Source organism: Nicotiana attenuata, unplaced genomic scaffold, assembly GCF_001879085.1.
Source record: "Nicotiana attenuata strain UT unplaced genomic scaffold, NIATTr2, whole genome shotgun sequence".
NCBI lineage: Eukaryota > Viridiplantae > Streptophyta > Magnoliopsida > Solanales > Solanaceae > Nicotiana > Nicotiana attenuata.
In genome coordinates, this window is record NW_017672650.1 from 37,300 (window position 1) to 53,964 (window position 16,665).

Below are 16,665 nucleotides of genomic sequence, written 5' to 3' on the forward strand. Positions count from 1 at the left end.
AAGCTACTTGAACGAGATAGAAGAATCAGTTCCATTGTGTCTTTCTTTTATTCTAGTTCAATTGTAGTAGGTGGTTTAAAATTGTACCTTTCAGCTTTCATAGAAGCAATTGTATTAGGTACTTAGAGTGTTCAAGTTATAGCTAACTTGAAGTTGTCGCAACAGTTGAGGCTGTGTGCTACAACGAGATTAGAGTTAATCCTTAGGTTTACAAAGAGTTTTGTAAATGTTGTTTTGGCTCAGTGATTTTAGTGGAAGTATGGGAAAATCCTATTGAGTAGTAGGTCGTGGTTTTTTCACCTTTTGAGCCAGGTGTTTTCCACGTAAAAATCTCTGTGTTCTTTACTTTCAGTATTTATTATTCCGCAAACAGTAGTAGTTGGAACACCTAGAAGAACCTGGTTCTTCTATAGAATAGTTAAGCAAAAATTGGGTACCACACAAATCAACCCCCCCCCCCCCCTCCTTGTGTGGCATTAACGTTTAAAACATCAGGAACACTAGAAAAAAGAGTGAGGCAGTCAAGCGGAACAAGGATTTGAAGGCCGCAGATATACTTTTGGATTTAACCAAAGTATATATGTTTTGTATATAGGGTATCCACTACTAAATGTATCACTCTTTTCTAACGACATATACATGTATACATAGAATTTTTGTCGAACTTTACGGGCGTCGGTGACACATCTCAGTATAACATAGGTTTGTCTCTAGAGGTAATACGTGATTTTATCATCTCCATGTATATAGTTGCACCTCACATGTGGGAATATATTAGATATGTGGTTGTCGTTATATTTACAGTTGCAACAAGCCCAATTAGGCCGGAAAATGTGAAGAAAATTAGAAACTAAAAAAGGGCACTAAATTCCTACTGTGAGAGGGTGCAATGAAGAGTCGCACAATATTGGGTCTATCATAAACAGTTTTATCTTACATTTTTGCAGGCGTTATTTTCACGACTAGAACCTATAATCTTCTAACTACACGCAGTAATTTTTACCGCACCGAGACTTCTTAGAAGTACAAATGAAAAGGAAGAAAGAAGTAGAAAAGGAACAAACATAGGAGAGAAAGTACAAATATTCTGTTTTATCTGAAAGTTGATGCAACAGTTTGAGCCCAAACTCTGAGATTATCTTTCATATTTACCTCATTGTTCATAGCAGGAACTCTCCACTTCAACAATTTCTTAGTCATCTTTCTTTTTTCAAGAATCTCCCATGATTCTGAAAGATAAGGCCTTGAATTTACATCCCTCTTTTCACTATTTTCTACAATTTCCTCTGCCCTCTTTCCCCATTTTTCCAATCCAGGAACAATTCTAACCAATCTTGAATTTTTATCTTCTTCACTAAACTCAAATCCTAAATCCATAAACCCTTTTAATTCTTCAAGTTCAAGATCCGATGAGCTTCTCCGAATTCGAATAATTTCCTTAACTCCCCTTTTAATCCTTCTCCTCTTCTTGTCACTTACTTTTATTGGTTCTTGAATTCTATTATGTGTGATAATCACAGAAGTTGGAGAATTCCCAAGTGGACTAAAACTTGTATTATCCAAGCTTAAACAGTAATCACTTTGTGATCTTCCCTTCAAGAGATTTACTGATTCTTGAATTTCATGAGTATTTTCTTGAACTTGATCTTTGGCTGTTACATTAGCTGAAAATCTGAGTATTTCTCGTTCAAACCAACAAGTATGAAAGAGCTTGAGGATTTCTTCTTCAGCCGCCATATAATTATAATGTGCACTAGAAAACAGACTTATCTTTTTTCCAAGCAAATCTTGGGAGTTATGGTATGGTATATATACAAGTAAATTATTGAGCATGTTATTGGAATCTGATGAATGATTTTTCGAATCTTATAAGTGGTTTATTATAAAAATAGGCCCACGTTTTTCCTCTAGAAGAGTCGAAATAATTTTTTATGTGCTAAGCACCATTAGTTCTTCCAATTATTGTTGTGTTAGTTGGAAAATCAAGTCAACTCTCAATCATGACCTAACATTAATATTTATGTATGCTGAAAAATATATAGGGTTAAAATAGATCATGCAGTCTGATTGGGCTCATTCTTATTTTCATAATAATCTAGTTTATGGGAATTATTAATATCTCGGTGCTTAATATAGGATTTGCACGTCAACTTTTGTAAAGGGAGCACTTTAATCTCGACTTAAGACTTTCCGGCGCGAATTCTAATTTAATCGGATTTCAATGCGAATATCGGATACTTGGTGGGAAACCAAAAAAAGAAAACTTTTAAGAATTTGACTGGTTGTGAAATATAGTTTCATTTACATATGTCGCTGTTAACTATCACCTCTTTGCTCTAGTTGTTAAGTTGTCAAAAGTAACAAACAAAATGTTTAGGAATTGATAAGTACAAATTTTTGTTATTTATTGGTTGGTGGTGACAAGAAATAATCAATTTTAAACATGGAGATGTACGTACAATGGATTTGACATGTAAGTTGGGAAAGATTTTTGGATATTTATGTGATAGTATCATCAGTTGATTTGGATAAGATTAGGAAATTAACGTGTATTTTCTCAGGAAATTCATGTACTTTCCCAACATATTACATCCTATTGCCTATGTCCTACAACTATTTTTGTGAAAGAATTATACATATGCGTTGACGGAGCTATAAATCTTATTAAAGATTCGACTGTTTTAACGCACATATTATATTTATATTTAAAAATCCACTTAATATATACAAACAATTTATTCAAAACCTGATAAGCTATCTTTTATAAAATGCAGAACTCAAAATTCTAGTTTCGCCTCCGTAATGTGAATCAGTATTCTCAAATCTCTCAAAAAGAAAGAAACAACGAAGAAGAAGATTTTTTCCAATATGGTTTAGGGCTTTAGGCCATATATACTCTAATAAAACCAACAAAAACTGAAAGCTCGCTTTTGTGCATGTTTCACATTACTCCATAATTAAACGCATATCAAAGCAGTCTAAATTCGACAAATTTCTTTGTATGTGCACAAAATATAGGAATTCGGCTCCTTTTCATTTTCCAAAGTTCCTATAAAAATGTGTGAGATTTATCTCATGTAGATATTAATAGATTACTTTTCCATGTTATTTTAATTTTTAGATTAGTGTCACGTGTTCATGTGTATCTTCAATGGTTGAGATTTGTTCTTTAATCTCTTGATTAACGATAAAGAAGCTAATGAACTATCAAATATTGGCAATTTAGTGTTCTTGTATTTTTCTTTATATGTACTTAATTGATTGTGTAATTTGATTATAAAGATGATGAAAGGGCCACATACATTGGACATATGATTCACATGGCATGTTTTACACAAATGATCTAATATCAGGATATGAAGATAAGTGTTGTGAGATAATTATTGATTAAGTCACAAGTCAAGGAAAAAAAAAAAGAAAAAATGTCGCAGTCACAGGTAGCATATGCCAAGAATAATTGTCGGCATATGATGGTAGAAACTTTTCTTTTTAATATTTATTTGTTTTGTAGCTTCGCTTTCAGCCGGCGCCGAACAGAGAGGGATTTGATTTTGGAGGAGAGAATACCAGGGTAGTCGCCATTCTGGTCAATAATAAATGCAGGGCGGGGTTGGCATGTTAAGTCATTGTGGGTTTAGGTTGAATCTGTCACGTTGTGTGTGCGAACAAAGTCTTACATGGGTAGCTGAAAAGATTGGGAATCTGCATATAAGGTGTAGGAATCTCTTAACGGTGTGAGGCCTTTTGGAGAAAACCGTGCGGGCTTGACCCAAAGCGGACATATCACGGGGGAAGTGCACCATTAGCCACTAATTAGAGCTGTATGTATTCTTAAGTCATTGTTTAAAATGTATTTACTCTTTAGCCATTGCTTTAATAAATTTTTACCCGCCCGGACGAAAATACCCCTGTGCTAGACATAGTGTCCTTAACTTCATGAGTGCTGTATAAATATTAAGGCCAAAGATTCCTGAATTAGCACCTTCTGTTTTAAATTGTAGGACATCCTGTCCTTAACTTCATATGTGCAGTATAAATGTTAAGGACATGACGTCCTTAACTTCATGAGTGTTGTGTAAATATTAAGGACATGGCGTCCTTAACTTCATGAGTGCTGTGTAAATACTAAGGACAAAGTGTCCTGTATTTGCACCTTCTGCTGTTAAACTTTAGAACATCATGTCCTTAACTTCATATGTGCAGTGTAAAAGTTAAGGACATGGTATCCTTAACTTCATGTGTGCAGTGTAAATATTAAGGATATGGTGTCCTTGTCACGACCCAAAATCAACCCGGTCGTGATGGCGCCTATCATGAAACTAGGCCAGCCGACACAATCCCAAAACAAATCGATATTTCATAAATAAGATGTTTTAAGCTATTAATTAACAAAATTTCACAGCATAAGTCTAAATAACAAGTGCGGAAAGAACAAAGGCCCGACATCGGGGTGTCACAAGTCATGAGCATCTACTAAGGACTGTTTGAATACAACTAAGACTATCACAGTCTGGAAAACACTAATATAGTCTAAGGGAGATAAGAGGGGGAAGAGAAAGATTGCGATCGCCATGCAGCTACCTTGCCGACTCCGAATATCCGCGACGGATGAAAGATCAGCGCTCGCTATCACGACCCGCAACTCCTGGATCTGCATGTGCAAGGAGTAATGTGAGTATGCCAACTCAGCAATTAATAAAAGTAAATAAAGACTGAGCAGTAAGAAACACATAAATCCACGTCATAAAATCACAGTAAGTACGGTACGCTTTCAAAACAGTATATAAATCAAATCATCTCGTAAAAATCCAATTTCAATAAAATCATTTGAAGATATTTTTTCAACAGTTTCAGCAGAGGTTCGATGAAGTTTAGAGTAAAAGTGATGAAAATCATAAAGAGCCCCTCGGGCAAAATATGTATCATAAACCGCCCCTCGGGTATAATATCTCTCAGAATTATCCCCGCGGGCAATCTCAAAATCGCTCGTAATCAGCCCTTTGGGCACAATATTAATCAAGAACAGCCCCTCGGGCAACATCATATCACTCACTCAGGGTACCTGCGCTCACTGGGGGTGTACAGACTCCGAAAGGGCTCCTACATCCCAAGCGCTATAACAAGCCATCTCGTGGTATAATAAATTAGGCCATCGGCCTCTCAAGATCACAAATTAGTAACAACATGTTGCGGCGCACAGCCCGATCCCACAATATCCTCACAACACGGGCCCTCGACCTCACTCAGTCAGAAACCTCTCAAGTCACTCGGGCTAACAGTAAAACAGGGTGCTCAGCCCCAAATATCATTTTATGCATCAAAACGGAGTAAATAAGACTGAGTTAGGAAATCAGTAAAAATATAGCATGACTGAGTACAGATATTAGCTCAAAACAGTGAGGAATAGTAGTAAAAAGCCCCTAAGGGTTCAAACAGCTTGGCACGAGGCCCAAATATTGCATTCAGCCCAAAACATAGTAATACTTTCCAAAGCACATAAGTATCAAATAGTTTTCAGTCAAATACGCAACTTAATAGTTGCTACAGGACGGACCAAGTTACAATCCCCAACGGTGCACGCCCTCACTCTCGTTATCTAGCATGCGCGTCACCTCAAAATAGTGCAACGATATGAAATCCGGGTTTCATACCCTCAGGACAAGATTTACAATCATTACTTACCTCAAACCGGACAAAACTCTAACCCGTGATGCCCTTGCCTCTCGACTCGGCCTCCAAATGCTCTGAATCTAACCAAAATCAGTATATTATCATCAATATACGCTAAACGAATGAATTCCGCACGAAAATTATCAAATTAGATCAAAAATCCCGAATTGAACTCAAACCCGGCCCCCGGGCCCACATCTCAGAATCCGATAAAAATTACAAAACTAGAAACTCCTTTCACTCACGAGTCTATACATACCAAAACCATCAAAATCCGACGTCGAATGACCCCTCAAATCCTCAAATTAAACTCTCCAATTTCAAGCACTAACTCCCCAATTTCATCCCTAATTTTTCCACAAATTCCATGATTAAACAAAGGGAAATCATCACATATACAAGTATTAGGGCTCAAGCCACTCACCTTGCTGATAAACCCTTGAATTCCTCCTCAAAATCGCCCTCAAAAGCTCCAATGCCGTCCAAAAATGGTGAAAAGTAAACTGAAATTCGCGAAGGATATCTTATATACTTTCTGTCCAGAACTTCCGCATCTACGGTCCATAAGTCGCTTCTGCGACACCGCACCTGCGGAATATACATTGCAGGTGCAGTTTTTCACTTAAACCTCGAAAATCGCTTTTGCGGTCGAAACCCCGCATCTGCGATCACGTAGGTGCGGTCCCATGCGCGCACCTGCGGCTCCTGCCCTTCTCACCTATGGTGGCCGCATTTGCGACTTCTTATGCGCTTCTGCGGGCCTCGCACCTGTGGTCCGCACTCCGCAGGTGCGGTTCTGACAGCTGAAGGCAATCTTCAGCACTTCCTCAAATCCCATCCTTGATCCGTCAACCTCCCGAAATCATCCCGAGGCCCTCGGGACCTCAACCAAATATGCCAACAAGTCACATATCATCGTTCAAACTTATTCAAACCTTCAGAACACTCAAAACAACATCAAAATACCAAATCACCCTCGGATTCAAACCTAAGGATTTCCAAACTTTCGAATTCTGCTAACGATGCCGAAACCTATCAAACCTCACCCGAATGACCTGAAATTTTGCACACATGTCACAAATGATATAACGGACCTACTCCAATTTTCGGAATTCCATTCCAACCCCGATATCAATATTTCCACTACCGACCGAAAAACGCCAAATTTCTAATTTCGCCAATTCAAGCCTAAATCTACCACGGACCTCTAAATTACATTCTGAACACGCTCCTAAGTCCAAAATCACCTAACGAAGCTATCTGAACCATCAGAATTCACATCTGAGATCTTTTACACATAAGTCAACATCCGATTGACTTTTCCAACTTAAGCTTCTAAATAAGAGACTAAGTGTCTCATTCCACTCTAAGGCCACTCCGAACACAAAACAACCAACAGGATACGATGAAATACAGTTGAACAACACATAAGGAAGCAGAAATAGGGAAAACGGGGATGTAACTCATGAAATGACCGGCCGGGTCGTTACAGTCCTTAACTTCATGAGTGTTGTGTAAATATTAAGGACATGGTGTCCTTAACTTCATGAGTGCTGTGTAAATGTATTTTCACCTTCTGTTGTTAATATTTACAAAACACTCATAAAGAAAGGATAAAACTGTCTTTTCGTATTAATTTTAATAAAGTTGTGGCTATTTTTGCTCAGCATTAAAAATGCTGGATAAAAACTAAATACTACATTAAAAAGTAGCTACCCCACGCTATTTCTACACATATCACATTATATTAAGAATATCTTTGGGCTGGTTGAGCCCAACACGTCCGACACCGCCTCGGTGCATTTCTAGCATTCATGAGATGATAAAAACTTATATGGATACTATAATGAGTGGCTGATGTAGTTTATAAGTGACAACTCAACCATACAAAATGTTTTCTATACCTAAATATAGATAATAGGTGAAAATTACTAAATTTTAAAAGAAATCTATATATTTATTAAGAATCCATAATCTTAAAAGTGAAGGATTCCATAGTAAGAACGTACGTAAAAATCATCAAATTCAAATTCAAGACTCGCCTCTGACTATTGCGTTCAGTATATATAACTACTTACATATTCAATATAGTTTAATTTAACTCATCCCGATGTATTATGAAATCATAATTTAGCCCTAAAACATATCTCCAATTACGTTGAAAATAATAGTTACAGTCAGAACAACTAATTCTCCTCCCCTCTTAAATCCAACTCCTTTTGAGCTTCCTCATGACATAGTTGTTAAAGAGATGAAAGTCTTCCTCATCATTATTATTGTTATTTTCATTATTAATAACAAGATCTTGGCTGTAATGTAGTTCTCTCCAACATTATTTTGGATGGGTAGGAGTACATGTTGGTTCGGGTCGGGTTTACCAAGAAAAAGAGGAGACGGGGACAAAGTATAGCATATTGAGAATATTTGACAAGCAGATGCGGACCCAGGATTTGAGCACGACGGGGGCACCACTGTACGCTAATCACCAGCGATAAAAATTTGGCGTGCAACTCTTTTAAAACTTAATGATTATGATGACTTATCATCTAAGTATAAACTATTGGAAGACTTAGAATAGGACTCCTTCCATTGTATTGTTTGTATAGGACTCTCTTCTTTATTACGTAGTCTATTAGATCACGTTTGATAAGCCTCCGCAGCACTGTATATATACAGTCTTATTTATTAATAAAATCAGTGAAGCAAGCAACTTCTTCTCATAAACTCTATCACTAGTTTTCACTTGGTATCAGAGCCAACTCGGCGAACAATCCGACGGAAGAAATCAATTGAAATCAGCAATGGGCACAAAGGCGCAAGACGTCAAATTGGAGGACTACAATTCTCCATTCCATCTTCATGCCTCGGACAACCCCAGGATGCTGCTCACTTCATGTCTGCTTGATGGGACAAACTATGCGACATGGTCGAGAGCCATGAAGAACGCTTTGAGATCCAAGAACAAGTTGGGTTTCGTGAATGGCGTAATTGAAAAGCCTAGCGATGAAAAACCAGAAGCAAACTTGTGGGAAACATGTAATTCCATGATTATATCAAGGATATTCAATTCTATTGACAAAACTTTGCATAGCAGCATAGCCTACGCCGAGACTGCAAGGGAAGTTTGGATAGATTCGGAGGAGTGTTTTGCTCAAGGCAAGGCTCTAAGGATTTACCGGATTAGAAGGGACATCAGTTGTGATGACCCGACCAGTTGTCTCATGAGTTACCGCTCCGTTTCCCCCATCTCTGCTTCTTTATGCTTCGTTATCCATGTTTTTATGTGGTCAAGTTGATTGGTTTGTGTTCGGAGTAAATTTGGTAAGAAATGAGACAGTCTCTTTTAAGAAGGCTTAAGTTGGAAAAGTCAACCGGATGTTGACTTATGAGTTAGAGGGCTCGGATGTGAATTTCGATGGTTCGTTGAGCTTCGGTAGGTAATTTGTGACTTAGGAGTGTGATCGGAAGTGGTTTTGGAGGTCCGGTGTAGAATTAGGCTTGAATTGGCGAAGTTAGTATTTTGGCGATTTTCGGTTGATAGGTGAGATTTTGATCCGAGGGTCATGATGGAATTCCGAGAGCTGCTGTAGCTTCATTATGTGATTTGGGATGTGTGTGCAAAATTTCAGGTAATTCAGACGTAGTTTGGTTGCGTTTTTGATCAAAAGCGTGTTTCGGAAGTTTTTGGAAAGCTTAGGCTTGAATTCAATGTGAATTGATGGATTTGGTGTTGTTTGGGGTGTTTTGATGATTGGAACAAGTTTGAATAAGGTTTTAGGATGTGTTGGTACTTTTGGTTGAGGTCCCGGGGGCCTCGGGGTGATTTCGGATGGCTAACGGGAAGAATTTGGACTTATGAAATTTCACAAAAATTTGCTGCTTCTGGTGTTTTCGCACCTGCGGCTTGGGAACCGCACGTGCGGTTCCGCACGTGCGAGAGAGGAGACCGCATATGCGAGGGTTAGTTTGAGGGGCAGTTTCCGCAGAAGCGGTCGAGGAGGCCGCATCTGCGAAGCCGCAGATGCGGAAGGGCTGTCGCAGAAGCGACTTTTGGATTTTAAGTGAGATCCGCAGAAGTGGACTTGTGACCGCAAATGCGGTACCGCAGAAGCGGTGGAGGGGTCGCAGATGCGAAAACCCCTGGGCAGACTGTATATAAATCCTTTCTTCGCTATTTTTGAAGGGTTTCACCATTTTAACTTCGGACTGAGAGCTTTTGGTCGAATTTGAAGGGAGATTTCAAGAGAACTTCGATAAGGTAAGGGTTTTGGACCTAAAGCACACTTCTATGGTAATATTTCATGGATTGGGACTGAAATTTAAGGAATTTAAGGACTAAAAACGGAGGTTTAGGGCTTGAGTTTAAGAGGGCTTAAATTGAGGATTTGAGGGGTCAATTGGACTCCGATTCTTGTGTTTTTGATATGTATGAACTCGTGGGGTGATAAGAAACCTGTTGATGTAAAAATTTCTGAGTTTCGAGAAGTGGGCCCGGGGCTCGGGTTTTGCTAATTTCGGGATTTTTGATATTTTTTCGATTGTTTTCGCTTGGGCTTTGTTCCCTTATCATATTGTGATGTATTCGTTCTGATTTTGGATAGATTCGACGCACGAGGAGGCCAATTCGAAGGGCAAAGGCGTCGCGAGCTAGGGATTTAGCCGGTTCGAGGTGAGTAATGCTTGTAAATGATGTTCTGAGGGTTTGAAACCTCGGATTGCACATCGTAGTGCTATGTTGAGGTGACTTGCACGCCGGACAGCGAGCGTGGGGTAGAGCACCGTTGGGGATTGTGACTTAGTCCATCCCGATTGATGATTTTACTACGTATTTGATTGAAATCAATTTGCTATCATCATTATTTGGGCCGAATGCCATACTTGGGCTCCGTGCCAATTATTTGAACCCTTCGGGGATTGTTGTTGATGTTTCCTCACTGTATTGACTTTATACTTGAACTGAACCATGTTATTTCCACTGTTTTCAAAACTCAGCCACGTTTACTCTGTTTTAATACTCAAATAATATTTAAATGATGTTTTGGGCTGAGAGATACTGTTTTACTGTTGCCCGAGAGGCTTATGTGATTTTTGACTGAATAAGGCCGAGGGCCTGTGTTGTGAGGATATTTTTGGGATCGGGCTGCACGCCGCAGCGGTGAAACACTGATATTGATATGAGGCCGAGAGCCTGTTTATGATGCCACGAGATGTCTTGTTATTGCGCTTGGGCCGTAAGGGGCCCCTCCCGGAGTCTGCACACACCAGTGAGCGCGGGTACCCAGTGTGATGTGAGATTGAGCCCGAGGGGCTGTTATTGTTTTGAGATGTTGCCCGAGGGGCTGTTGTTGTTCTGAGATATTGCCCGAGGGGCTGTTATTGTTCTGAGTTGTTGCCCGAGGGGCGGATGTGGTGATACTGTGCCCGAGGGGCGAGCTTTTATTTATTTACCGTACCTTAATTATCTGTCATAAATCTGTTTACTTGTTGAAAGAGGATTTTACTGGATTTCCACTGGTTTTACTGCTTTTAAATGATTTTACTGCTTCATCATAGAATGCTTTGTGCCTTTCGTGATTTCTTACTTTTAGTTATTATTTACATTTATTACTCACTGAGTTGGAGTACTCACTTTACTCCCTGCACCCTGTGTGCAGATTCAGGCGTATCAGGTTCCGCTCCGGAGTGTTGATTTCCTCCAGTTTCAAGCGGGCTTCTTCGGAGATTACGAGGTAGCTGTTGACGTCCGCAGCCCGTGTCTCTATCTCTCTATCTTTCCTGTTCTTTTCGAACAAATGTAGTAGCTTATGACTTAGCAGACTGTATTATGGATTCATAGATGCTCGTGACTTGTGACACCCCGGTTAGGGTTGTGTCGGGTTGGATTTTTCCGCATTTTTATCGTTATTTCCGCTACTCAGTGTTAGTAAATTATGTTTTAAACTATTATGTGTTGTTTAACTGTTTTAAAATATGAGTTGGGTTGAACTGGCTGGCCTTGTCTTCATGAGAGGTGCCATCACGATGTTAGGGTCGTGACATCAGTCTTCTCGTCCAAGATGGACAAACTGTGTTGACATACTACACAAAATTAAAGGCGTTATGGGATGAATTAAACGATCTTGACCCTTTACCCGAATGTAATTGTGTGGCCAGACAAGAGCATCAACGGAGGCAAGAGGAAGAGAGGGTTTATCAATTCCTTATAGGTCTTGATTCAGGACTCTATGATGGCGTGAAATCTCAGATATTGAATGCTCAACCCATAGTAAATCTAAGGAAATCATATGCTATGGTGGTCAGGGAGGAAGGACAACGAAATATTGGGTTGCAAAAAGAGAAGCAAAACAAGAAGGGTCAGCCTTTCATATTACCGGGAACATGATTATGCAATCTGGAAAAGGGGCAATGAAGGAAACGCGTCTCAGATGCACTCACTGCCAGAAGGTTGGCCATGAGAAGAGCCAGTGCTTTGAGATTGCTGGTTACCCTCCCAACTGGAACACGAGGAGATCTACAGTAAAAGGCAACTACAATGGGCGTCCAAATTCAGGGGGAGCTGCTGGACGTGCATCCCATGTCGCTGCTGTTCAAGAACAAACAACAGGTCAATTGGGTTTGACGATGGAATAAGTCAACCATCTCTTCAACTTGTTCAAGGAGAAACAACAAGAAGACCAAGTAACAACCCAAATGAGTGGTAAGATGCAACAAAGATGTTGGGTAATTGATAGTGGAGCATCTCATCACATAACTCCACATAAATCAATTCTCAAGAATATCTATGTGTTACATAAGCCAATAAAAATCATAATGCCTGACGGGGGAAGGCTGAAAGCACTAGAGGCAGGAAGTGCAAAGATATCAAACACCTTGACCCTTAGCCATGTCCTATACATTCCTGCTTTTACTTGTAATTTAATATCAATCCATTAATTAACAAGGGACAATGCTTGCTCAATATTATTTGATTCTGTTGGTTGTATAATGCAGGAACATTCACTGAAGAGGCAGATTGGACTGGGTAAAATCACTGATGGGGTTTACTGTTTAGAAGGCATAGCACCAAGTTGGAGTCTAGCTGCTGTTCGAAGCGAAGACGAAGGTCTTTGGCATGCAAGATTAGGACATCCTTCATATGCAAGCATGGTTAAATTATTTAGTTTAGTTAATGTTGAGTTTAGCAAAAACTCTAGTTTGTCTTGTGATGTTTGTTATAGAGCAAAACATACAAGGACACCATTTGATGATAGTAATAATAAAGAGACCAGACCATTTGCTTTGATTCATTGTGACATATGGGGGAGATATAAAACTCCTTCTTTGCTGGGAGCACATTATTTTCTCACAATTGTCGATGATTATAGTCGAGGGGTATGGGTTTATCTTCTTAAAGAAAAGAGTGAAACATGTAATTTGATAAAGAGATTTTGTGCGATGGTTGAAAACCAATTCGGCCTAAGAGTGCAAAAAGTCAGAAGCGACAATGGCATGGAGTTTGTAGGAACATCCTTGAAGGCATTCTATAGAGAAAAGGGAATAATTAGTGAAACGTCCTGTGTAGGAACACCCCAACAAAATGGGAGAGTTGAGAGAAAACATCGACATATTTTAATTGTAGAAAGAGCATTGCGAATTCAAGCAAATCTGCCACTATACTTTTGGGGAGATTGTGTGCTTACAGTAGCACATCTAATCAATAGAACTCCTACGAAGGCAAATGAGGGTAAAACACCATATGAATTACTCTTCAATAGAACACCCGGGTACAATCATTTGAGAACTCTAGGATGTCTATGTTATGCTAGACCAAGTCATGGGCAAAAAGACAAGTTTGGGGAAAGGGCCTTAAGATGCATCTTCATAGGGTATCCTCAAGGACAAAAGGGTTGGAAAGTGTATGATGTCGCGCAAAGGACTTCCTTTGTTTCACGAGATGTGGTGTTTGAAGAGAAAATATTTCTTTATGTCACTCAACAATTGACAATCAGTGAGCCTAGAGAAGTAACAAAAGCTTTCAAGCATACTGATGTCTTATTCAATGGAGGGAAGACACGAGAAAGTATGAAGAAAGAATAATAAATGAAGGAAATGAGCAGCATGTTAACCAAGCTGAAGATGATCGAGTGATTGAAGAACCAAATACACTAGAGCAAGGTAACAATCTGGATCAATCTGATGTTGAAGCAGCTAACACAAGGCCGACTCAAACCAAGCAACAACCTGAATATCTCAAAGATTATGTGTGCCATGCTACTTCTAAACAAGCCTCAAAGGTGGATGCTCACCAAACAGCCTCTTCAGGTAATGACTATCCCTTATCAAAATACTTATCCTATGGCAATTTTTCTTCCTCTCTCTATGCCTTTCAAGCAGCCATCACTGGACATGATGAGCCCAAAACATATCTTCAGGCAATAAAAGACCAGCGTTGGAGGGAGGCGATGGCAAAAGAGATCTCAGCTCTTGAAAGCAACAACACATGGGATCTTAAAACACTCCCTCCAGGCAAGAAAGCTGTAGGTAGCAAATGGGTATTCAAGATTAAATATCAAGCAGATGGAAAAATTGAACGCTACAAAGCGAGGCTAGTTGCAAAAGGATTCACTCAGGTAGAAGGAGAAGATTACAACGAGTCTTTTGCACCTGTAGCAAAAATGGATACAGTACGCTGCTTACTTGCAATTGCAGTGGCTAAAAGCTAGTTCATTAGTCAACTGGATGTGCATAACACATTCCTACATGGAGACTTAGACGAGGAAGTGTACATGCTCCCACCAGCAGGATATAAAGTGGATTCCCTAAACTTAGTGTGCAAACTGAAGAAATCCTTGTACGGATTACGCCAGGCTTCGCGAAATTGGTTTGCTAAGTTGTCAAGTGCCTTGGAAAGTTATGGCTTTCAGAGATGTCTAGTGGAGCATTCCCTTTTTGTCTAGTGGAGCATTCCCTTTTTGTATATGCAAAAGGAGATATCATATTGACTGTATTGGTGTATGTGGACGACATAATATTGACTGGCAATGATGACGGTCAATGCAAATTGTTCAAGGAATACTTGCATAACTGTTTCCATATCAAGGACTTGGGCAAACTTAAATACTTCTTGGGTATTGAAGTTTCTAGATCACCAAAAGGTCTATTCCTAAATCAACGAAAATATGTGCTGGATATACTTAAGGAAGTTGGCTTGACGAATGCAAAACCCAGTTCTACTCTAATGGAACAGAGACATCGTCTCTCTGAAGAAGCCGACGAACCTCTCACGGACCCCTCACAGTACAGAAGGTTGGTTGGACGCTTGTTGTACCTCATAATTACGAGGCCAGACATAACATATGCTGTCCACATTTTGAGCCAGTTTATGCAAAGTCCCAAGCAGGATCACTGGATACATGCGATCAGAATGTTATGATATTTGAAGTCTAACCCATGCCAAGGAATTCTATTCCCAACCAGTAACACCTTGCAACTAATGGCGTACTGTGACTCTGACTGGGCAAGCTGTCCAATGACATGTCGCTCCATTTTTGGGTATTTCATTATGCGAGGGAGCTGCACCTATTGCTTGAAAATCAAAGAAACAGACTAAAGTGTCGCGCTCATCAGCTGAAGCGGCGTACAGGTCGATGGCACATGCGACAAGTGAAATTATATGGTTAAGAGCTTTGCTGCAATTCCTACATGTACCACAAGTGTTTCCTACCAGATTTTTTTGTGACAATCAAGCTGCCTTACACATAGCAGCTAATCGAGTTTTTCACGAACGAACAAAACACATCAAAGTCACTTTTTGTACGAGAACGCATAGTCTCTGAAGATTTAGTTACCTGCCATATCTCCAGCATCAGTTAGCAGATTTTTTCACTAAGTCTTTGGGGGCTCAAGAATTCCATTGTCTACTAGGCAAGCTGGGCATGTATAATCCACATGCTCCACCTTGAGGGAGAGTATTGGAAGACTTAGAATAGGACTCCTTCTACTGTATAGTTTGTATAGGACTCTCTTCTTTATTACACAGTCTATTTGATCACGTTTGATAAGCCTCCGCAACATTGTATATATAGAGTCTTGTTTATTAATAAAATCAGTGAAGCAAGCAGCTTCTTCTCATAAACTCTATCACTAGTTTTCACAAACCAAAAGAAGTTTTAAAGAAAAAGAAAACACCAGAGAGAGAGAGAGTTCTTTGCGCAAAATGGGTACTATGTGAAGGGAGGATATTTGATTAAGCATGTTTCACACTTTAACATTTTTTGTTTTTTAATAAAAAAAAGGTCAGTGATCAAAGAGCGTTCAAACTTTAAATTATCAAAAACTTACTAAATAAATCAAGATTAAGGGTATGCTAATAGTCAAAAAACTGAAGAAGAGTCTCAAACTCTTAGTTCTCATTGCCAAGTCAGAGTCAAAGTGATTGTTGAAAAAGGTTGTTGCAGAAGGATTTGTATTTTACTATTTGTGGAGCGATAATTTGCAAATTGAAGCTTTTAATTTTAATGGAGGAATTTGAATTAGAATAAGATTAATTAAGTTGATTATTATGTATTAGTACTAAACTATAACTGAATTCAAAAGGAAGAAGATAAAAGTAAGAAGTAAAGCAATTTGCTATTAAGTATAAATTACGTTGTATTCATTCAAAGAACTAAAATAAAAGGGAGGAGAAAAAGTTGAAGAGGGTTCCAAACCCACCTTTTCCATCAAAGGAGGGACTCTAAGTCCCCACAACAACCCACTTCTCCTGTCAGCCTTTTTGTGCTTGGGGGCACAAATAAAATATTTAAGGGGTCCCATATATATGTACATATATATATAACATGTAAATACAGAGTTTTTGCCGAGGCTAATGGGGTCTCGTGACGCCTCAACCTACAACGTAGGTCCGCCTCAATTGACAAGGTTGGACCATCAAGGATAATTTGTGTTGTGGTAAAAAATACTCCCTCCGTTTCAAATTAAATGAGGTAGTTTGACTCGGCACGGAGTTTAAGGAAA

General features: G+C 39.3%; 2 protein-coding genes across 2 annotated transcripts; one reads left to right on the forward strand and one right to left on the reverse strand.

Moving 5' to 3' along the window:
* Window positions 1-890: 890 nt before the first annotated feature.
* Window positions 891-1,847, reverse strand: LOC109213970. Its single transcript, XM_019377819.1, has one exon. It carries the CDS (start codon window positions 1,831-1,833, stop codon window positions 1,093-1,095), a length of 741 nt encoding a protein of 246 aa, XP_019233364.1. The 5' UTR covers window positions 1,834-1,847; the 3' UTR covers window positions 891-1,092.
* A 12,728-nt stretch (window positions 1,848-14,575) lies between these two features.
* Window positions 14,576-15,082, forward strand: LOC109213968 (uncharacterized mitochondrial protein AtMg00810-like). Its single transcript, XM_019377817.1, has one exon. The coding sequence runs from the start codon at window positions 14,576-14,578 to the stop codon at window positions 15,080-15,082; it is 507 nt and encodes a 168-aa protein (XP_019233362.1).
* The last annotated feature ends 1,583 nt before the right edge of the window (window positions 15,083-16,665 follow it).